This window comes from Leptosomus discolor, chromosome 4 (genome assembly GCF_034619465.1).
Source record: "Leptosomus discolor isolate bLepDis1 chromosome 4, bLepDis1.hap2, whole genome shotgun sequence".
NCBI classification, from domain to species: domain Eukaryota; kingdom Metazoa; phylum Chordata; class Aves; order Leptosomiformes; family Leptosomidae; genus Leptosomus; species Leptosomus discolor.
Window position 1 is genome coordinate 28729799 of NC_141394.1, and position 25040 is coordinate 28754838.

The following is a 25040-nucleotide window of genomic DNA, read 5'->3' on the forward strand; positions in this document are numbered from 1 at the left end:
GGGAGCTTTGCAGCTTAACTGCGTGTGAACTGTTTATCACTGCTTCATGACATTTATTTTATGCTTAGTTGTCCACTAGCACTTAAGCTTCTCTCCTTTGCCTCTATAGCATTCACAAAGCCTTTTATTTACATCTGGAAATGGCAGTAAGTTTTTGCTTAGACCTTCTAAGGATAGAAACATTTGCCCACTTGTGTCAGGCGAGGACGTCTAAGGGATTAGCTGGGAATTCAGGCAAAAACATTGAGCACTTACCCAGTACAGATGAGAGCTAACACAATTATTGTAGGCACAGACTGTCTCAGTATATAATATATTCACCTTATTTACGTTCCTAAAGCATGTAATGGGCCAGAGTTTAGAAAAAAAAATTATTTCACAAGTGCAAAAATGCTAACTTGATGGCTGTCAGGCAACATGCTACTTTATTAGAACGTAAGCAAGAAGTAAATTGGGTTCATTCATTGCAATCCACTGCTTGTCTACGGGTCAGTCCAAAGGGAATGAATACTCACTGGCATAATGTGGCACATTAGGAGCCGTATGGAAAAGTTTATGGATTCCATGTCCACAGTAGCTTCGAACCACTGAAAATCCATTTGCTTGAGCATGTTTCTGAATAATGTTTCCCAATTCTCTGTACCGAACACCAGGCTTTACTGCAAAATTAAAAAGACACAAATCATAGAGCTTTTTTCAACATAACTAACCATCAAACAGCACTCAGACTATCATCTCTGTATGCAACCTCCTATGATCACTTAATCCACCAAGTACATAAGGGAGTGCAATAACATGAGAGAGGGAGGAATGAATCACACATAAAAGAAAAAATAAGAGAGAAAGAAGAAAACTTCACAAGAACACTACTTTTTTCCTTTCGTGGCTATAAGTGCTCATATATCAAAGGGATGTTGAAGTTTGAAATTAAAGACAACAAAAGACTTTCACAGTACTTGGTAACTTCTTTCAAAGAATGTATGAACTGTATCTTAATATACACTTACCTTTCTACTACTACGTGAAAAGTGCACGCAAATAAAGAGGAAAAATTATTATATGTGAAGGACCAAGCTGGGGTGGGGGGGAAGGGAGACAAACAGGTATCTCTAATCTTGGACAAGATTTTTAGTGGCAACACTACAGCAGATAAGAATGTTCATAGGACTAACTTTTTTGACAATCTTTTTAGGAAGACTTAAAGTTAAGAGTTTGAAACAGATGAAAATGCTGTGAAAAATTCACTTTGAACCCTTGGACAAGGGAGTAAGAATACCATAAAAGCAACAGCGCCTCATCTGTCAGCTAACAAAGATGCATACCAAAAGCAACCTTGAGCCAATAAAAAGAAAAGAAGAATGTAAATGCTATTTCAAGATCATTCACAACTCCCTGAATATATGCTATTCCTTAAGGAGCCAGATGCCAAGTGTGGCTATGTGGAGCCATCTTAAGCAAAGTTCATAGCTAAAAGTCACCTGAGGCAAGCCATTTATTTCAGGTCTCTGCTAATGTAAACAACCACAACTTAAATTAGTAAGCTGAATTTACAGAAAATAACAAGAAATTTAGATTACTGGAACATGCATGCTTTTCCCAAAATACCAAAAATAGACATGGTGGGGAAGAGAGGAAAGTTAATCTGTTGGGTTTTATGCTAAATAGTTGTGAAGTAGTACCATCTCCTTCAGGTCTGAGAATGCCAACCAACTCATCTCAATGCAGCAAGGTCCCTCCACTTCTCTCTCTCATACAACTCTTGTTGTTAGAGCTCTGCTGGTCCAACATCACAAAACTAAGATGATTTAAAAACAGCCGAGATGCTGCCAAAACTCCTACTAGCAGGGAATGCCTAAAACCCATTAAAACCTGTTACAGCATCTAAAAAGTTGGTAAAGAAAAGTTACTCTGAGAATTCAAATCTTATTATAATGAACAAAGGTGAATTTCTGTCATAGTTCATACATCAAAGCCAGGGTATGAAAGATAAGAGACAACACATATAACATTTGCTATAAAAATACAGTACTGGAGCAAAAATAAACATTATTCTGATTTAGCTCTGAAAAACAAAGTGGTCATTTCAGAATAGTAATTCCACAATAAATAGTTCACAGCTCAACTCTGCAGTATTTTCTTGATCACACAATGGGTACACAAGACATTGTTCATATGGATTTTTGTCTTTTCAGCTTGGCTAGCTATCTCCAAATTATTAACCAAAGCAAGTTAATTATATATTTTTTTTTTCATTTACTTTTGATTAAATGCAAGTTTAAAGCCTTCATACACAGCACCTTAAACCTCAGTCTTTAGAGGCCATGAAGTGAGTAAATTTTATTGGGGATTTTAAGATGCTGAAGGCTATAAAAGGTACAGACAATACAAATATTCCAGGGACTTGGGAGATTTTTGTTTTGTTTTCTCTGTTTGTCTAAGAGAACTTAGTATATTCCTTTGTGAATGAAGCTGAAGATGATATTCTCTAGCTACCTTTCTATCTCATTGTATGTCTCAATGACGTTGTCATGAATTATATCTAAGCAATGTAATTAAAGCTCTGTGGGTACTGAAGGATGTGGATCTGTCTTCTCTGGCACACTCCCACAGCTGAAAATCAAGAGCTCGTAATTAGCTTCACAAAATAACCATCAGGTTTGGCAGGGGTAAAGAGGTATGTTTAAGCGTTCAAACAGTGTTTTACCTTATCGGTTCATTGTGCAACACCACACAAATCATAGAAGTAGTAAGCCGTACTTTGGTTTTCCAAAACACATTTTGTTCTTCATGTTCTCTAAACTACTCAGATCAAGGATGTCTTACTCAAACTTATAGTCCGAAAAGGCTGTTTCCATGTAAATATCATCATATGTGGATCAGCTCAGCATCAAGTGCATTTTCCTTGTCAACCCACATTTCAAATAAAAGTTGCAACCACCACCCACGGAACCATGCCATTTGAAGAATCACTGTATTACACAATATATATCATCTGCTGGTGACATACACTAACACTTCTGTATTCTACAACAGAAGTCGTTCCCAGGTAGTAGCAAATATGAGCACTCATCTTTGAGAACCAAACCCCCAATGCTTCAGGCCATAGCCAAAGGGTTTACCTGCATCGATGGCTTGCATTAGGCACTCATAAGTTGTTTGGACAAGCCTCCTTGCACCCTCATCAACTTCTCCAACATAAAATGTCTCGTTCAGATCTCCATGGTAGCCATTACGATAGACAGTAATATCCACTGCAAAGAATACCAGACATATTGTAATATTAGCACTGTATTTCTCACTTCTTGTCTCTTGATTTGTGAAAGGACAAACACACACACGTAAAAATGCAGTATTGTAATTAAGAAGTTGCAAGATTACTTTGGAAGAATCCCAGATGTAAACTCTTGCAGCAGAGCCAATTCTCTCATGTTTATCCTGTAGATTCTACAGAATTAATTAATAAGATAGTGTTTCACTGGTCAACAGTTGGATTTAATAATTAAAAAAAAAAAAGGAAGAGCAAAACCCCACACCAATACAACACAATCACAGCAAGCTTATGATTTGTTTTCTAGGTAAATATAAAAAACAGGAAAGCGTAGCTCTTTGTTCCATGGTTGATTTCACCAATTAAAATATTTTCTTAGAATTAATTCCAGCACTAATAGGGGGAAATTAAATTTTAAAACACATGTAATCGTGTTTTAACCCATATTTTAACTTCAGTGATTTCTATGCATGTTTAGAATAGCAAGTCACACCTTTGCAAAAACAGTTAATGCCAAAACCCATTGCTTCCAATCAAAAACGTAAAATTTCTTGAACATTAAATACACAGCAACTTTCCAACAGTATTCCTGACTAAGAAAAATACACCAAATGACTTAAAACTACTTCTTTTTTCTTTCAAATGAAAGAATTTAAACATTCAGTCTCAGGCAAATAGCAAGAATTAGAAGGGCATGCTTAAACAACCAAGGTTTAGAAGAACATGTAAGAGTTTAGAATTACATTGCAGCAAAACCTCATTTGCTTTGTGTATAAAGTTGGTTGTAAACTAAAAGTGATATAACTCATTCTTGGAAAAACAGCAGCATAAGTAGTTTTAATGAGAAAAAAAAAATCTTTTTCAGCTTAACTTATTCCAAAAAAAAAAAAAAAAAAAGACATATTAGGAATACCCACACAAGATGCTTGTTACAAATAGTCCTTTTACAAAACACGGGAACAGCCCTACCAGTTTAGACATAATTGTCATCTAATTCTAGTATTCTGTCTCTCATAGTAGCTGAGTAAAAAATTAAAACCTGCCATCGTATATCATTATATAGAGTAAACACATGCAAAATATTCTAGATTTGTATCTCAAGCTGATTTCCTGTGGTAGATTAGGTACTTTTGTGTTTAACACACTTTGTCAGCAGTCCGTCAGGTCTAACAGCTGCTAGAGTACCAAAACCACTGAAATAGTTATTGAACTGCTATTGATGAAGAAATCCATACACAGACCCCTGCACAGGTAAATAGCCATGAAGGAAACTGTACTGAGCAATAACACTTTAAGAATATGGTATATGAGCCGCTTAGAGAGACCAGTACAACCTCGATAGGAAAACCACTGGTGTCAACAGTAAATCTGTAGTGCTGGCAAACGTGTAAAGATTAAATTAACACCACACAAAAACAATACTGCGTGTTGTGGGTCCATGCATGTGCAGGGTTATATTATACTCACTGCATGATGGTGTGGGACTACTGGAACATTTTGACCAGTGTACATATCTGGTAATGTAACAACAGGACTGTACAGAAACCAGCACCCTGATAACTTATCCAGATAAACGTCCTCTGAACTGTGTATCAGAGCTCCTTAGCACAGCGTCCAGACTACTTGTTGCAAAGAGGCTATCTCTATAGGCCATGTGATTACAAGACTTTCTCTTGGCACTGCCAGATTTGGCCAGAACATCTCACTTTGCAGAGAGATCAGGTTCGTTTAAGAATCTGCTCCCAGGGAACAGCGTGGTAAGAAAATGTTATGAAGCCCTGCTCGGAGCAGGGGGTTGGACTAGACATCACCTGCCAGTAACTTCTGGATGACATTTTCCTGTGAGTCTAAAAACCTGTTTTGGACTCTGACATGGCCACATTTTGTTTCCAGCAGGCTAAAAAAGTTTTAAGTAAAGAGAAAGATGGGCACTTCCCTCTATTGCTCACTGGGCACATTCCCTCTGAAGTACTTTTTCTACCTCCTCCTTTGTACCCTGTTCTGTGCCTTCTTTTGAAGAGGCTTTTGATCCACTATCTTATCGAAGGGAAGCCTACAAGACTTGGAAGCCTTTTGAGCCCACGGGGAACGCAAGTTCAAGCCACAAAACCTGGACCATTTTGTAACAAGACCTACTCAGCTACGAGAGTAATCTAGCTCTTCCTCAACAAAATAAAGCAGAAGGCTAAAAGCTCGGGCAAGCGCAGTCAGGACAGGGATGTGAACAAAGGTATGCCTAAACTCCCCTACAAAAGGTGTTTTCTAGTGTTGAGGTAAAGCCGTGGCATGCAAATAGTAGAGAGGTAAGGCACTGTGTAGATGAAACCAACCTAGTAAGCTTAACTGGACTTCTTAGCTTGGACTCCAGCAATGCCAGAAAAGCTGGCAACAAGAGAGAGCTGTGCAAAGGTATCATCTTTGAAATCAAAGAAAGATAAAGGAGCATTGGCCAAATGGTTACACGTACGCTACAGCTCAGAGCTATCAGCCAGACCAAACCTGACCTAGAAAGAGGAAGCAATCGTGAGGCTTGTTCTGAAAAGGCTGGTACCCACAGCACTGAGCCGTAGACTTAGTAGCTATTATTGCATGTTAATATATATCAAATATCTGACAATCTAAAAGATTTCCAACCTGCTTCTAGAGACAGGCCAAATCTTAGGATATGCTGGGTATTTATTTATTTGGATATTTACAGATAAGAAAAAAGCAATCCAATGCAATAGACAAAGGTGCAAATGTATGTACAAAACAAATGTCATTAATTTTTACTGCCAAACCAAGAAGAAATTAACAAGAAAACAAAAAATGGTCAAGTAATTTATAAAAAGTATCCCCCACCACCCAAGAAGGTGTAAGTAACTTGAGTACCACAAACAAGAAGCAGCTGGTACTGTTAGGCTGCAAGATGCTCAAAAAAAGGAGTTTTTTAATATGGACCTATACAATGCCTTTACAGCCTTCATAATCATCATGCCCATAGCAAAATCTTAAAGATCTAGAGCCATCTAATTAAGAATCTATACAGAACTAATCCAGTTGAATAATTCAGTATAGACATTATTCACTATTTATACAGTCTGGAACTGCTGGAACCTAGCCCACAAGTGGGATATTCGGGCACCATACTAATGCACAGATCAGGGTAGAAGAATTATAAAGCTCTTGAAGTGGACCAAACTTTTGCACTTATTTTATCAAATAAACTCATGAAATTAAATACACCAAGAGCAGAGGTTAATTGGTAAATGAAAACAAAACGCTCTCTGAAGAAACTGTTCCAATCATGTTGCCTGCTAGTGAAACCTCACCTTACTGCGCAGTTTAACCGCATAGAAGGTAGAAACATTGAAGGTTAATTTTTGTAGCACTTACCATTAACAATATCTCCCTCCTGCAACGGCCTCCTGTCGGGAATTCCATGACAGATCACTTCATTCACTGAGGTACAACACGACTTAGGGAAATTATAATAATTCAGAGGGGAAGGATAGCAATTCCTTGCAATACAAGCCTAATTTAGAAAACACAATTTACACTTTACATTAGTAAGTTCTGTAAAAACAAAAAATTATATGCACAACAGCTTTGCAGTAAGAATGATAGGTTGAAAAGCAGTGGCTCTTGAAAATAAGATTCTTCAAACATTTTTTGGCATTACAGCATTTTGTTAGCCTTTGCACTTCTTACCAGGAAGAAAATAAAGCTACTTTAATTTTGTTTCTACTATTTTTATGTTCAACTACCAATTCTGAAATATTCAGGTTTAAAACAAATCATGGCAATATTTATTCAGTTTAAAAACCAGCCATTTTCAATTACTGTTTTTAAGCACCTGGTCTAAGACTAAGTATTTTTGCAATTCATACAGCCTAGACAAAATAACATTTAGCACCACTCTTTCAGCCCTAGCTTTAAAACCTTAAGTGCTTCCTTTGCACTCACTCCAATAACCTTTTTTTTTATTTTTGCAAAATTGACACATACATTTTATATATACTTACAGGTACATACACATACACACTACATGACGTACTGAGCAATTCTGGAAAAATAATACTGTGTTAACTTTTTTAATTTTAAAAAAAGAATACTTTTTTAAAAACTGCAAAATACCAATTAGGGCTATCAGTCAGTATCAACAAGCTGCCATGCAAGTTTCCAAAAACTGCTGAGGAGGGATAACATCATGTTAACTACTAGTTGTTCGTATTAGACATTATGCATAAGCAAATAATTCAGTGTTCAATGCAGTTCAACAGAAACCTCTGGCCTCATCAAAAACCAGAATAAGTTCCTTACAATCTCGGCTCAACAGCTGAAAATGCAGATAAAAAGAACAGCAACCAGAAAGCTTTCTAACAAACTTAACTATAACAAAATCGTTACCTTCTGCACAGTGCACACAAGTATCCTCAATTATCAGTTTACATGCCTTACAGAAAAGACAGCAAAGAAAAATAAAAATTACACAAGTCAAGTATCTATGAATTGTTAAGCCAGGAAAATAGGTGAACATGTATTTCAAACACTTTGCTGGATAGCAGCTTCAGTTGGCCTGACTGCATCTTGTTTGAATTCTTTCTCAGGCTCCTCAGTTCTGATTCCCAGTCATAAATAATTAAACTTTCTCCTCTGTATGTCTAAACCAACAACACAGAGCACAAAAAGTCTATGGCCTACATATGGTGTTCTTTACATAATGGTATCAGTGGAGCAAAAAGATTTTAGAAGAAAGAAAATGATATGACACTAACTGAGAAAACAGGTGAACAAACTTAAGAGGGAATCTGAAGCTGGAAATCACGTAAGGAGCCGGTACAGAGAGAGGCCCAGGAGTTCCTAACTCATTTTGAATCCACCATTGCACTGTGACGTATTTCTAACATCTGCACTACCCACTAGCTTCAAACTGGAAAATGGTTCAAAATAAAGAAAAGAAATTCATGCAACAACCAAAAAACCACATAAGAATCATTCAAAAATAGAAGAAAGCACTTGTGAACACCAGAAGAACAATTAAAAAACCTTACTAAATGGACAGCATGATCAATTTCTTCAGTAGTTACGCCTGCTTTCACCATCATGGCAGCAACATCCAATACTTCCCTAGCAAGCTGCAAACGAAACAAAAGTACTGATTTAAAATAAGACCAGGAAGACCTAGAAGATTAGCAACCCATTTTCTACAGCTACACTGAGATTGCTAGCAAAACAGCATAGACCTGGGCTCTGAAAAGACTTCAAGATGTCTACAGGTTATATTACTGAGCCACCTCTGTGAGATCTGAAAATACTTCAATTAAGATCTGGACCACAATTTCCCTGAATACCATAAACTTAAATCGAACTACCTAAATACATTGAAAAGTCTGACTTAATGCACAAGAAGTGATTACAACTGAACAGCTCTTTTTCAAAAATTTTTAGTGATGGGACTCTATTTTGCTTTTGCTTTTTAGTTTCTACTTAGTACTAACTCTAGGAGAGGAAAAAGTTCTGTTGTCATTTACACACTATAAAATATATTCTTAATGGTAACAACGTCTCAGCGACAGATTATCTCACTAGTACCAACAAAGCCAGAAAACACATAAAAGTCATGTTCCTGCTTGCACGATAGTTTACTGTGAATTGGGAGCCAAAAGGAAAGAAAAAGCAAGCAAATATCAAATTTCACAAACTACTTTTCAGTGCTCAAAAGTGGTTTGAAAGTTTTTACTCTGAAATGTGCTGTCACAAACTTGTGAAATCACTATTGATTTTTAAAGAACAGAGGCATTTCGTCATGAAAACCAAAACCCCCTTACCCTACACACTACTCGCATCCCTTCTATATCCTCAGATGAGAGTATTTTTATTTGAGAGGTTCCTTTTAAAGCCTGTTCCGATTCAGACATTCCTGAAAAGAAAAAAAGGGGGAGGAGAAAAAAAAAGGAAAGAAAAAAACCATGTTATATAGAGGAGGGATTGCTACACATGTCCAATCAAGGACCTTACTTAGCTTACCAATGGCAATAAACATACATACTTTCTCGACACAGACTAAAGTAACAAACCCACCAAGTCATACCATTATCATAATTACCCAGATTAATTTGAATTCATAAGCCTTCCACAATATTGTAATGCCCACACGTGCTCAGGATGCCCGCTCACTTACTGCATAAAACCATCATGCCCAGTTAGTCAAAACACAACCTCAAAAAAATCAGACTTCAAAAAGGAAATGATTTTATTCATATAATTTTTTTTTTTTTTTCCTAGCTGCTTTGGAAACAATAAGTAGTAATAAATAATATTCTAAAAGAGCCATAAAGGGTTATATAAGCTTGTGAATATCTCTAGTTATATATTGCAATAATCAGCTGATTAAAACATGTAAATTCTTCCAAACAAATTCTGGGCAAGCTCAGTTGTATAACTGACCGACCCCCTAAAAGACAGTATTTTGTGTGGTTTAAATATTTACATTCTGTAAAGAATAACTAAAGAACGGCTGAAGATTTAAAAATTATTCTAACAGACTTTATAGAAGCTTTTTTGGAAGATGCAAAGCACCAATACCAACATAAAAAGGGGAAAATACCAAAACAAACCAATATGCAAGTGATTTTGACCGTATTCCCCCTGTGTCCAGAAATAATTGGAACTCATATATCAGTTTTCTTTTGGGGGTTGCTCCCTGCAGTTTTGTTTGGTTATTTTATAGCACATTTCCAACAGGTACATGGATGTTGCTGAGAATGGCTTAGCAGAATTCACCTGTGACAGCCAACTTATTGCTGTTTGTTATGAAGTTAACCACAGGACTAGGACTTGCATGGTTTGTTTTTCTTTTCTTCCCTGAACACCTTTGAAAGATGACACATTACAAACTTTGGACTTTTAAAAAAATACTCATAACAGTAAGTTAATGTGGGGGAAGAAGAGGTAGAGCGAGCAGAACAGATAAACAAAGAGGTTCCCTTCTCCAGTATCTCCTTCATGTTTAAATGCTTTCTCAATTAAAAGAAAAATAGAAAACAAACATAACACTCCATAATTGTGATTTGTTTCAAGTTACCTAGCGGGTGATCGGCATAATCTGGTCTCTGAATATAACTTGGCACAGGTCTTGTTGGCGTCTAAATAAATCATAGTCAAAGCTGGTTAGGTTGCAAGAATACTTAATATAGTCACAAAAACAAAGACTCCTGCAGCAAAATTAAATACAGTGAAATACGTCTAATTCCACTTTGAAAAAGTTGTGAAGTATGCAAACACTCCAAAACAGTTCCAGTTTTCATTTCTCAAAGATTCTCCTGTTACTCTTTATTACTTTCATATGCTACAACCTGTAATAGCCAACTTCACAGCTTTGTAAAAATCCAACTTTTATGTGTCAAGCAAATTAAATTAGTTTTATAACATATTATCCCTGTTATATTGTAGTGTTTATTATGCTACTTTCCAGACTGCTAATACACTGGTTCCAAATAAATCCTTCCCCTCTCTTGGTTATTAGTATCTACTAGCAAGATTGTTATTTCTAACCATCATCCTAGTCATCAGCACTTTTTATTATAGTTTCATTTGCATCAATCCTACAGCAGCCAGAAGACAAAAAAGCAAACGTTCAGTGATAACACTACTAAATTACTTGGCCGATGACATAGCCGAAACACCCTTTCTCCAACCACACTAACAAACACACATGGGCTCAGGCTCTGTTAATCTGTTCTCTGATGAGCCTGTAACAGATGGAGAAGACTATAGAGAGGATGCCACACGGGCAGCATTTCTGGCACAGGTAAATTAGAAAAGACACATGTAAATAAAGTGCCATTACTCCTGTAAAAAAAATTGGCTTATTCCACGTACAAACTTGTACCAATTAAAAAAATACAGCTATACTGAGGTCATCTTCTAAACCCACCTTTCACAGCTGAAGATGTTACTGACCTCATTCCAGTGCTGGAGATTACTACAACCTCTGTTCCTTCAGCAGAGCTGTTCACCAGCCTACTCACCAGGTTATTTCAAACCATTTACATAAAAGACTATAAAACCATTTATTTAAATTCTAAATTAATTCACCTGAGTTTCTTCTGAAACAGACTGCTCCTTTATTGGTGAGAACAGTAAACAGCTACGACAAGACATCATCTGAACTAGCAGCAGCTTTTTGCAGAACAAATCTCAAAATGTACAGCCAAAAGGTATGAGTTTAAGTCTGTTACTGATGCATGTTACTTCACAGGCATTTCACTAATTTTAAATATACGAAGAGACAGATCAAGTTAAATCAAAATGAACCACAGTAAAGATACAGTCATACATGTCCTTGCCATCAGGTTCAGATTGTAAAAGAAGCTTTCCTCTCTCAGCTAAAATGTGGAAGGTAATCAGGTCAGGACTGATCCATTAGTTGCTACAGAACATAGCAATGCTGGAATATAGCGCAGCACCTATTGCTTACCAGTGGATAGTGTGGCCTGAGTTTACCAGTATATCGATAACCAGACCAGGGATTCGTGTTAACGTCACCTTCCAGAGTCCACGAGGAAACTTCACGCTTAGCTTTTTCATCTTCTGAAAAGACAAAAAAAAAAAAAAAAAAAAGAAAAAAGAAATTGTAGCAGCAAAATCAGTCCAAGAATAAGAACTGTAGCTCCAGAAAGCGAGTTACAAGTACATAAGTCTAGATTTGACTCCTTCTGGCATTTTAGATGCTAATATACAAAAGCGTAAGTAGCAGTTACCATTTTGTACTGCCCTTAAGTTTTTCACATTCAAAATTCACATCCTGCCGACTGTCTTTATTCAATAGCAAACTAGGGAATGTCAGGACAGCAGTACTGAATGTACAAATTAAGTGCAGTAATCATTTAAGTTGATCTTCATTTGTTGTTCTAAAACATAGTTCTGTGCTTGTTTTAATTCTTGGGAAAAAAAAAAAAAAACACATTATTTCTGCTTTTCTTCAATTAACATTCTTGCACTGTGGAGGAATGTTCCTTTTCTGATTTCTGTGACAGAAATGACTTGGGGTGGGAAGGAGGGTATACAACTGTTAAGTTTCAATGTATGAAGCCTGCTACCCCTCCAGATCTGATGGAGAGTGCAGGTGCTGCCACTGCTGCATTTCAGGACAGGCAGTGTGTGCACCTTACAAGACAGTCCCAATCTGCTGGAGGTTCCCAGCACTCTCAGCTTCGTGAAATTCAAGTCTGATGTGGTCCAGTGACTGCCTTCATTCACAAATAACGCAGTCCTAACAGGGCAGGTTGAAGGTGTTTACACAAAGGATTGAAGCAAGTAGATCGTGAGCATTACCAAAAGGAAAAGTATTTACTCAGAAAGAGGAGGCAAGGGTTAAGAGCGAGCATGGTAGCATTAATCTTTAACTCATAACCTGATAACTTAAGTTTGTTTTCTCTTTTTATATCTCTCAAGAATGAAGAGATGGCAAAAGGTCTGCCATAGGAAGCCCTAGCACGAATTCCTCAGAGTCTCTGTGGCTGACATCTGAGCCATCTGCTCACATGACATTCAGTTTAGATGAACCACTGAGAAACAGTAATTCAAAAATCCAAAGTTTTAACAAAGCGGTATTTTGGATTCCCTTGAGATGCTTCAGTAGGTTGTTGCATTGACGTCTTGAGAGCTATCAGAACCAAGCCAGCTCAGCTCGGGCTCAGCAGTTATCCAGGAAGCCAACAAGATCACGGATTTAGTGGAACCATAAATGAATTTGCTGTCAGATAAACAACAGCATTAGAAGACTGCACCAAAGGATTACTAGAACTACTAACAAAGACAGTTTCATACCCATGTAGGTACAAAGTAACAGGATAGAGAATGCAAGTGTGAACTGTGAGACCCCTACACTGGGAAGGTAGAAAGAAGGAAAACATTTGTAATTGTCTGTGCTACTCCAACCTATTAACCATGAAACACTTTGGAGAAAGGAGTTTTACTTGGTTTCAGGAACGGAGGAGGTAAATTACTTGAGGATTTGAATTTCTGCCATGCCACTTACTTTTTAATCCTACCTCCCTTTTAAGCAGGGCTTGATGAAGATGGGCAGGGGGAGAAGGCAAGGGGGACAGAACTGGGGTCTGCTCTTTTTGTTTATTTGGTTTTAAACTCATGGATTATCTTTACTACTCAGGTAAGCGAGAATCTACGGGTCTACTAGTATTTCTGTACCAGAGCCACCAGCTGTAACTAAGGCATACAGATACTCTTATAACCTTCAACTAAACTCAGCAAAATCCTATGATACAACCTCCTATCAATGGCTGCAGCACTGCACAAAAGCATTTTCCTTTTTTTTCTGCACCAAAGTGGTACGCCCAAAATGTACAGAACAGCTGCACTCTGACTGGCTTGCCTGCATTCCAGCAAGTGTCTAATCACAAAGACTCACAAGAACCTTTCCTACTTTACTGCCTTTTACTACATCAAATATCAAAATGCTATAAAGGAACAAGCCTGGCAATGCCTTACAATAATGGTTTATTATTCTCCTTGCCCTGTATTTCAGCATTTCTCTTTCTCTGTCCATATACCCGGCAATGTGGCTCAAGGAATACTTCATACAAATAGAAACAGTAACAGAAACTGAGATTTCTGTATCGCTGCCTCTGAAATTTTACATAGATCTGTAGATTACCAGGGATTGGACAGAATTTCATACATGTGTAATCCAGTGCTAAATATCTTGAAAAACATCTATACTGTTCTTAGACACAAAAAGAAAGACAGAAGAGTTGAGGTTGGAAGGGACCTCTGCAGGTCATCTGGTCCAACCCCCTGCTCAAGCAGGGCCACCTAGTGCTGGCTGCAGAGGACAAAAATTCAAACCAATATTAAAACGGATTAAAAAAAAAAAAATGTACTTACTTGCTTTCTTGTGTAATAACTTGTGAGTGGCCCAGCTTCCCTTAAAGCATTCCTAGAATTGCAAACAAAAACCATATATATTTTAAAGCAACGTTATCTGGGACAGACATGCTATCCCCACAAAACAGAAAAGCAACTGTATTTTAAAACTAAAAGATAGATTTTATTAACCCTTGTAGCAACATGCAGAAAGTGATACTGTAACTGCCAGTCTTATTGCTAACAATAGAAAATACTACATTCAACAGCTTATGAGCCAGAAGAGACACAAAGCATAGCCAAACAGACACATCCATCACAACGAAACACACGGATCAAATCCTATCTACTGAACATTGTCCCCTTGTTGTTTTAATGAGTAACTAAATGCCATGGCTGCTACAGGTTGGCTGAAACATTGTGCTGTTCATGGAAACACAGAGATAAGAGTTCTTCTGGTCTATCTCCATACCAGATCTTACAACATTGGAGCAGCAGGATGGTACTCCCTTGGCTCCTACAAGAAGCCATCTCTTTCTGCTAAGCACATCCTTTCTGCCTCCTTCCCCAGCACAGGAAAGCAACAGATGCCAATCAGCATGATCACAGGGGAACAAATTATAGATTAAGGGCTACTGAATAGAAATAGCAAATGAAAAAAATAAACAGAGAAAGTTGAAATGGAAATCAAGAAAAGAGTGACTGTCAAGAAGGAGTTTGTCTTTTTCTCTTCTTCCAAAGGACAAATAGAACAGTTCATGTGATGAATAATGAATCAGCAAAGGGGCAGATGGAAATAGCTGGCAGCTGGAGAAGAATAAAGAAAGGCTAAGATGAAGGAAAGACATGAAAAAAGGAGACATTTAAGTAGAAAAGCTGCAGAAGGCAGCATTAAAGGTGATCCTTTAAGGTGCTAATTAGGAAATTACTTGGGTTTGTAGCAGAAAGTAATTCAATGGCTATGTGCACTCTAAACAACCATTAGGAAACAGCTAATTCCAATCATTTACAGTTAACAGCTGAATTTCTGAAGAAAGAGGCAGGAAGCAAACTGTTTTCCTTTATAAGGGAAGACAATACTAATGCTGAATCATCATTGTAAAACTACCATCCAGAGCCAATAACTGATTCAATCTAATGTACACAACACTCAACCAATCCAAGACAACAGATCTGTAAACTAAGCCTGGCATATAACATTCTACTCCTGCTTCACGGTTGCTACTGAGCAGTCTTAACTGTCTACTCCTGTAGATCCATTTTCTCTGTAGTCTTGCAAGGAGTAGTTATCAAATTGTATCCACAAGACCACTGTGAAGTGGTGCACAAGTATCCCTACGTTCAAAGAGATCCTGTTGCGTGCCATTTCCCTCATCACCAAAACCAGTTGTTTGTTGTCTTCTCTTACACCATACACTTGAAGTCACCACATTCTCTGGACTGCCTAGCATTCAATGTGCCACGATCCAACGTAATGGTCTGGGCAACAAGAGGCTTTGAAACCAACACTTTAGATTACCAGAGAGAACATCTTTTTGAACAAGCAGTGCAAGGGTTTACTGTCACACTTGTACAACCCACTGCATACATGGGCCTTTGCACTGCACTATTATCTGTTTTCTGCTGGGGAGCTGGGAGAAAAGGAGCAGGCTTTAACTGAGGCCTATTTTAAGAAAAATTAAAAAAGCTGAAAACCCTGTGTCAAGGACACTAGAAGCACCAGTATGGTTTTAATCCCCTTTTAAACAGCAGGCCTCTGTTCTGAAGCAGAAGAAGGATTACAGAACTAAGGACTTAGAGCAGCTACCAAGCCTGCAAATCTAGAATCCACTTCTTGGGATATAAAGGAGCATTTCAGGAATGAAGACACACATCAACTGTGGTTAATTACTGGTTGTAATTGATTCTCTCCTTCCCCATGAAATTTTGGGGTGTATTCTCCAATGTCACTCCTTTCTCTGACGCCAACAGTCTTTCCTCTTTGCCGGCCCATAACCAGAAAGCACCAGGCAAGCACCGCACTGCTGGCAGTATCATAACCTGACAGGCTCCATTTTGGCTTTTTATTTCCTGCAGCTGTAAACAACCTAAGAGGATCCTGCATAAGGCTGCCATATGTCTGAGTCTTCCCAAAGATGTTTCCCAGATTTTACTTGCCCTCTACTTCTGGAACAGCAGCTCCATCAGGCTACAACAGCAGAACTCCAAGCAAGCTGCTCTACACCAGGACATCCCAGACACGTGCACTATATGCACATCAACCAACTGCAACAAGTACACAAAGCAAGTCCGAAGCATTTTTGTAAGCACAGGCTGTAACACATGCAGTATACAATCAATGAATATCTCTGTCTTGGTCTGACACTTTTGGAAGGCACTCAAAGGATATGCTTTACATCCACCTACAACCTCTGTATTTTGCGTAGGATCAGTCATATGCTTCCTGTAAGCACTGGACTTACCGGGTACACACAAACTATTTATATTCAACAACTGACTACGCAAGCACTACACTGTAGGTGCCTGCAGAGCTCTGCCTTGGCAATTCCAGATAAAAATACGGCAGCTGCTATCTCACAGGCTGGAGAACCATAGCTCTGGCGACAAAACACTACCAATATACCACTGCATATTGCAAACACCCTCACCTTCTATACAGCAGGCTTCCTGACAAGTCATGGAAGAAAGCCCCTCTTTCTCTCCATCTGGGCCACTTTCTGGAGAATTTTCTGGTGAAAATTCTGCTTTTCGCTGAGCCTTCTCCTCTCAGCCTTCTGCTGAGACACATTTACTTCAATCTTCCTATTACCATTCCTGCCTCTAATGATTCTTCCATGTTCCTATGCCATATACAGATCAGGATAGAAAATTTTCAATTATTAAATAAACAAAATCCAGGAAAAAATATCCAGAGTGATATTTAATATTAAAATGAAGAAATTAAAGATTTTTTTTTTCTAATATGGTTAAAAAAGGAACACATGACCTCACACGGCTGCATTTGAAAACATTAATTAGCTTCAGGGGGAAAAGTACATGGGAATAATATGGATTTGGCTTCAAGTTTCTTGGAAGACTTCCTGGATTTGATCTCAAACACTACATTATCCATTAGTATGTCAAATATTAACATCCCCACCTTTTCCACCTAAAGCATTTTTCTTTTTATTGCATGTGTTTTTTATAAAGCAATCAAGACAGACTTGGAAACACTGAATCACGATTGTGATTTTTAGACAGAGGCCACCAACATATTTAAACCTTTAACAATATTTCTGGTTTCAAGCCATTCTTAAGCCAATCCCACTGATTCTGCGTTTAGAGACAAGCTCAACCCAGTGTTCACCAGAATCTGTGCATTTACCAAAAGGTAACCAAAGGCACAATGAGCATTATGATCTAGAAAGATTCCTCTTGGATCACCTTGCGGAAGCAGTGTTATTTCTGTAAATGATTTTTACCTTAAGTACTCAGCCCAACTTCTATTTACGAGTTGAAATATTAACAGAATTGTGCAGCATAGCAGAATTTGTTTTACAGTAGAGTGGGTTTTCACTATGAGCACAATGATCACTACCAAATACCTTAGGCTTTTTTTTTTTTTCATCAGCCATTGAAAGATCAAAACAAACCAAAACCCTTTAAAACAGTTATTGAGCTACTTAGCAAGGAATTTTTTTTCCCTGTTATTATTGTCATCTTTACAGTAGTAATGGGAAGCTTCATATTCTTTCGGTTCATGTATCCGTGCAACCTGATTAAGATGTAAAAAAGCACAGCCAACTGCAAATTCCAGAGGAGAAAAGGGTGCTAAATCAACCAAGATTAGAATGTAACTACACTGCAAACCTCTGTATAGCACAGTCATAACCAAAGTGGCTTTAAATAAGCTACCCAAGTACAGGAAGCTATGCAGGCACCACAACACAGAATTCAAGGCATACTCATTGATTGTGTTTCTGAACTGCCTTTGCAAGGTAGCAGCTCATTTGAAGATAGCTCTGCCAACTCTCTGTCAGCAATTTCCAGCCGTAAGGCTGAACTCTTCTTCAGGCTCCCCTTTGCCTTTGGGTGCTGCTGCTTTATACAACCTGGCATTTGACACTGTAAATACTCCTATCAGCAGGTATACAAAACCCACCCCACTGTACCGTTACTGAGAATTCCACGAGTTCATGTTCCACTTCCACAAAATTACCCCTCTCCATCCACTGTGTTCATCATTTAAAGCCAAAAAACACCCATTCTACAGAGCGAAAAAGAAAAAAAAAAAAAAAAAAAAAAAAGGACAGCTGGAATCGAGACTGTGGGGACAGACTAACTGTCTCTTTGCATTTCATTATACCCTGAATTGTAATGGGCAAACATCTAGGAAACAGTGCCAAGCAGTATGCTGTATTTAAAAAATATTCTGAGAATTTTTTAAATAGAATTTTAAAATGTCCTTTGCAATGTAAAATTGTCTTGGGCTTAATCTGAGATCATGTAGTTTTGCTTAATGAGAACTCGTTTTTAACAAAAACACCTTGAAGGTATGCAAAACAGAAGACAAAAAAGCTTATGTGTATGGCATTTAGCTTAAGAAAAATATCAGGTTATCATATCTATATATATTTAATACAATACAGGTGAACTGTACATTTTATCCATAAATACAAGTATGCTGAGGAATGCAACTGTTAATACATTTGATGTTCAAAAAAAAAACCAGTTGCATGTTTTTAGCATGCTGAACCCCGTTCTTCTAGGTGCGGTACAAGCCTACAGAGACAGCCTCTGGCCTGAAAAACTCTGTGCAAAATTCCCAAACTAGTCTAAGCAGCATACGCGACTAGTCAGTTTTTTCAGAAGAGCTGAACACGTATTTTCAGATTCAAATCCAAGGGAAGCACTGACATGCAGCACCTTGGTATCAGCAACACTGGCTTTCTCCCTCATCTAAAGCCTGATCTCACCCAGAGACACCTTGGTCTCACATGACAGACCCCTTACTTTGAGGAAGGGACTGCATTTTGCAACTCTTCAGATTTATGGAGATATACAAGGGATTTTTGAGAGTTGCAAAGGAACAACAGACCAAAGAAATTCAAACTGGACCATTCCTTCAGTATATTGAATGCTAGCTCAGAAAGCCTGCCTGTAGGAGTCTGAAGTCTTATTTCACGGCTCAGCATTTGTGCTTCAACAATAACCAGGATATATATACACCACAGACACAGGTATTTATGGTGATTTATAGGCAATTAAAAACGTCACCTTCCTGTTGAAGGGAATCTGTTGAAAGACCTAGAAGGCAGTAGCTGCAGAGTGCCATTTATACCAAAAGAAACCCGTATGTGTTGCAGTTGGATCCAAGAGCAGGTTTCAGCCTATTTTAGGCACAGCAAAGAACAGTGAACCAAGAATGAAATATGGCATTTATGTCCTACAGTCTGACATGAGAGAAGACAAAAATTAGATTCGTCCACAGGTCCGCTGCTCCCCGCTCCCCACCTCCACGACACTGAAGGTGAAACGAAACAGCAAAGTGGGGGACAGCACAACACCACTCTTCTCTTCAGGACCACACTCTTTCCTCAAGTTACTGTGACCTTCAGTATCCAAAGCTGTCAAGCGCCCAGGTCCGAGTATCAGTGAAAATGTCTCCAGAAAGGAGTCGATCAGTATATAAACCCACTGAGAAAACAGAGCAGCATTTCTTTCCTGTCACTGGAATTTAACAAGTCATATCCCACCTCAAATGGTAAGAGCCCCGTTGGTGGGTATCCACCATTACGAGAGAGATGCTGCTGCCTACTGTACAGTTCAGAGAAATTGTTTCCCTTCAAACACCCATCCAACCGTTGCTTTCATGCAGCAGCTTCACTGTGTCACAGTCCCCACTTTTGACTCTATAACTTGTCAAGTTATGATCACTTGATATACCTGGACCTCTGGGATTGACACCACACAGGCACACAAAGCAGGAAGGGACAACCGTTCTTGAGTAAGTTAGGACAACTATTCTGTAGCAATCTGTGGCTTCCACCTCTTGGAGAAAAAAAAAAAATGCACCACAGGCCACTGACTTTATAGCAAGAGTATGTTTCCAGTATGTGGCTAGGAACAAATATTTCTGAATTCAGCTGGAGAAATGCCCCCACACCAGCATCCAGTCCACACCACAGAAAACCTCAGACTATTCTGTTTCATCTGAGACACTTATAGAGATATAAATAGTATGACAGAGGAAGTTTTCATGAAAGAAACACAAAACTATTAATAAGAGGTCAATTTACAATTAAAAGGCTCATGTAAAAGCGGTAACTGGAGATCTCAAGAACAGATATACTTTCCTTCTGCTTGTAGGAAGGCAGCTTGTAGAAGGCATAGAAGGAATGTAAATTGTTTGTTTATTTAAACACAAACTGTTTATGTATACTACATATAATTCACACACAACTGATGTGTATCTATAAAGGCAGATTTCGTAATAGCAAATTCATCTTCTTAAAAGGAACAACACACTTGAGATGTGATGCTGGGCATCTGTGTTATTTCCACATTCAGAAGATACAGTGAGATACAGTAATTCAGTCTAAGATGATAAAGACATGCAACATTGTAGTAAGTCTCTACAAAAAAGAAATCAAGACAGTAAAAGAAGGTAGCTGGCAGCGACAGTACCATATTTACCAGGCTAAATGAAGATCTTACTAAAGGTTAACAGCAGACAGAATCCCTCAGCAGAATATTCCCTCTGGTTATACCTTGGAGTGAAAGAAAAAAAAATAACACGGGTTCAACACACCACCTCAGAGCTCCTCCGCTGCTAGAAGCCATCTTTACCCCATCTCCATTACCAGTTCAAAACCTCCCTGCTAGGCCAGAACTCGGCTGCCTTGGCCCCCTTTCCACCCACGACCCACGAGCACAACTGTTACCCAATAGCTGTACCGAGTTTCCAAGGAGCACGACACCCAGAGATGAAAAAGTGTTGGCTCAAAGGAATTTCAAAGGATGTCAAATTACTTCAGAGTAAGCATTTTCAGGGCATGTTGTTGAGACGTACTCCTTTTGATGCAGAAAGGGGGAAAAAATAAATGACCAGAATAATGTCCTTTCTCAAGGAATGGAGAAACTCAAATGATAAATCCACTGGGGAAATCACTGCCTTGATACAATCTACTTGAAAAGTTCACTTCAATTCTCTACGTGCAGTGACAGAAAATAATGCTTAATCAATCTCCTCACTACACAGAGGTTCTCAGTCCTATGCCACCTGCATTAGTATTTCTTAACAAATTGTATGTTACTATTTATAATCCAAACACATTGCTCCACACTGGTTACCCTTCTACAGTAGTTCACAGCTTTCTGTTGTTTATTCTTAGCATTGGAGAAATGAAACTCCTACCAATTTGGGTTTAGCTCTGATTGGAGTTTTGGTTGTACAAACAAGTCATTGTAGGTTTCCAAGCAAATTAATTAATCTAGTGTGCATGTCCATACAGATGCGCTTACCCCTCAAAGAGATGCCAAGTAGCTTGTCACTCCCATCCTGCACTCAGCCCAGAGTGAGCGCCTGCATACCCACAGCCAACATGGCCGCGTGTGATAAAGGATGGGTTGACTTTATGGCTATGCCAAACTGGGCCACAACGGGCACGTGCTCTTCAGCAGCATGCTCCTGAAGCACAAAGGTGTTTTCTGATCCTGCAGTGCACAGCTTTGGGGAGCTAAACTAGCAGAAAATTTAATGCAACTGCTTTTCCTCCATTAAAAGAAAACCCTAAAAACCCCAGAAATGGCTCACCAAAGAACCAGGGCCAGCTTAATGGAAAGGGTAGAAACCTTCATCCTTGCAGGGAGGGAATCGGCCTGTGCCAGCTACAGTGCAGGCTGTGCTGTGAGGCGGAATGCCATCCTAGAGCCACCCACTACCTTACTTAACAGTTATTTACGCATGTAATACCACAATGGAAAGAAAACCACCAGAGAGAACTTCAGAAAAGTTTCACAAATGCTAACCAGTCCAGTACTGTCAGCTGAATCTCGCTCCAGGTCAGAGAAAATTTCCTGGCTTTTAAGACTCCTCTGCCTATCACATGCTTATTTGAACAGACAGCCAGGCTGTCAGTGGCACCTCACCTACCCTCCTGACTCTGCTCACAAGACACCGGCAGAGCACTGCAGTGAGTCTCCTCAGTCACACACACCAGATGATGGGGAGAGCTGGAACCTTGGGGCAGCCTGTGCTGGGCCCCACATAAGGTACTAAGGGGGGGGCTGAAGGTCCTCGCTGCAGGCTGAACACAAGGACTCTTCCCTCAGTGCACATTTTTTGCACATTTTGAAAACAGGCTGACGATTTCCTTCTCTCTTCACCCCAAAACCTTCAAAGCACCTTTCGTATGGGGAATAACTATGCTTACCTATGGTACTGATCGGGACAGCAAAGCACAGTAAGGAGGAACAACACACCCAAAGTCACTCAGAAGATGACCGGGATTCCCAGTTCAGTATTTTATTTTTTAGGCAGGACAGCTTTACAAGCATGTAGTCAGTTATCCAGCAGACTATTTTAACAAGCTAATAAATATTTCTGGTAATTCCCCTTCTACCTTACAACAGTAGCAGATATTTCAAAATAATTAAACCAAATATATAGATAATCAGAATCTCTGCATCCTATATACAATTAGCCGAGCTGGGGATGAGACAGAGGGGAGTGAAGATGTTACTAGAACTCCTCACACAGGCTTGTCTGGTCTGTTAACGAACGGTTTTGTCATCACCAACTAATATTTGTATACGCTGAAGATCCATTTATGATGAGTTTTACATCAGACATGTCAAAACGGGTAGTAAAATGCAGAGCAAATCCTACAAACCAGCTATAAGCACCACATGGGAACTGGAGATACAGAATCGTGAGAACAATTTTGAGTTGCAGTGGTTCTAATTTAGCATTGATTCCCAGCATCTGGCACCAGAGACTTCAGGGGAAAGTACCCAAAACCACACAGTGGGTATGTTACATGCACGTGGGAAGTTTTCCCCTAGTCCTATGCAAACCATAACTATCAGTCTACATCCTCACTCAGAAAAAAAAAATTGTCCAATTAGTAAATTAATCTAGCTGATGAACGATTTTGTTAAGTTTTTCCAGAAAATGTCAATGATTTTACCCCAAATTATAATTCTGACAATGAAGTTCACCATTAATCTCTGAATTAAACACATACTCGTCACTGATGTTGACAGAAATTACACATACAAAACCTCAAAGGATTAGGCTACTTTACTGTGCATTTCAAAGTTATTAAAACAAACAAACAAACAACAACCCCACTCAACACCCATCAGACAGACCCTTCTATTTAAATTAAGGACTAAACCGTATTACCACTGTAGTAATAAGTGAGAATAGCTGAGGCCTACAAAATATGTTTAACAGGAGTTGACAACTAGCCTAACCTGAATCACCCTGTTTGGTACCCCTGAAATAAAATATCCAAAGACACTATTTAAAAAAAAAAAAAAAAAAAAAAGCACCAAATCATTTTCTCAAAAGCTCGTATTTAAAGCAAACAGAAAATATGTTTTCAGAGCAACAAGTCTCCTGGTGTTTATCAAAGCCAAGCAACTCCAGAGCCAGAGCTGATGCAGACACAGAAATGCACACGCTGGAATTTGATTAGCACGTCCCATTTTGTCCCTCTAAGCCCTTATTTTTAAGGGGGGGGGGGGGGGGGGGGACGGGACGGACACACGACACAGGGACAGACCATCCAAACCTTCAGGCAGAGGAATAAACCCTGCACCCTCTCAGGAACGCTGCGGCTGCTCTTCAGCAACGAAGCCTCCCATTACCCCCAGACACGAGGAGCTGAGGGGCTCCCGCCCCAACCGTAGCCTCCGGCCCGGCACACCACCACCCCCCACCCCCACCCCCCCCCCAACATTTCGGGCTCCAAACCTCGCCCCGTGAGGGGGAACTTTCTGCGAGGACAAACGGCGGACCCTCCTCCCCGAAGCTCGCAGGGACCTCGCGGGCAGAGAGACAAACCCAGGCACGAAGGGCCGGGCCCGGGCGGCCCAAGGGGGGGGGGGGGGGGTAAGGCAAGGGGAGCTGGCTCCTCCGCCTCGCCGCGCACGCCCGGAGCCCGGCCCCGCGCTCGCGCACCGGTCCCAATTGCTGACTGGAAATCTCATCAGGGTCGTGTGTGTGTCCCCCAACACACACACACACCCTTTCCCCTCCCGTATTTCCCTTCTGCTCCTCGGCAGCGCTACGAGCAGGAAAAAAAAAAAAAAAAAAAACGGCCCGCAGCGTGGGGACGGGAAGACTCCCCCAGGGGCGGGGAGGGAAGGGGAGCCGAGCCGAGCCGAGCCGAGCCGAGCCGAGCCGAGCCGAGCCCGCCGGGCTGCGCAGGGAGAAGGGGCGGGAATGGCGACCCTCACCTGAGAGCAGAAGTAGGAACCCTGGATGCCCAGCTTGAGGCAGGTCGGGCACTGCAGCTTGGCCTCGCTACTGCAACCGGCCGTCTCGCAAACGCGGGTCTCCACCGCCGCCATGCTGCCGGGCTGCCACAGGCGCGGCGCGGCTGAGCGGCGGGGGAGGAGCCGCCGCCCGGAGGTGCCGCCGGGCGGGGAGAGGAGGGAAAGGGAGGAGCGGCGGCGAGCGGCCCTCAGGGCCGCTCGCCGCCGCTCCTCCCTTTCCCTCCTCTCCCCGCCCGCCGTCCCTCAGCGCAGACGCCGGGCGAGGCGGGAGAGCAGCGGCCGGAGCCTCAGGTGCCCTCCAGGAGCCATAACTTCCCGGCGAGGGCAGCGAACAGGGACGGCCTGACGGCGGGATAACCCGGCCTGCGGGTATGCGCCTGTGGTTTTGGTTTGGTTTATTTTTTTTATTGCTTGAGAT

The 25040-nt window shown here is 40.1% G+C and overlaps 1 protein-coding gene across 1 annotated transcript in view; it reads right to left on the minus strand.

Moving 5' to 3' along the window:
* METAP1 (methionyl aminopeptidase 1) overlaps positions 1-24697 on the minus strand; it is a 28569-nt gene extending 3872 nt beyond the window's left edge. The window contains exons 1-9 of the mRNA XM_086463922.1: positions 24584-24697; positions 14159-14210; positions 11730-11842; positions 10335-10395; positions 9079-9170; positions 8302-8385; positions 6644-6782; positions 3120-3251; positions 516-659 (exon numbers count right to left, since the gene is read on the minus strand). Coding sequence (XP_086320048.1) covers positions 516-659; positions 3120-3251; positions 6644-6782; positions 8302-8385; positions 9079-9170; positions 10335-10395; positions 11730-11842; positions 14159-14210; positions 24584-24697 — 931 coding nt within the window. The remainder of the gene's footprint in view (positions 1-515; positions 660-3119; positions 3252-6643; positions 6783-8301; positions 8386-9078; positions 9171-10334; positions 10396-11729; positions 11843-14158; positions 14211-24583) is intronic.
* Between the last annotated feature and the right edge of the window lie 343 nt (positions 24698-25040).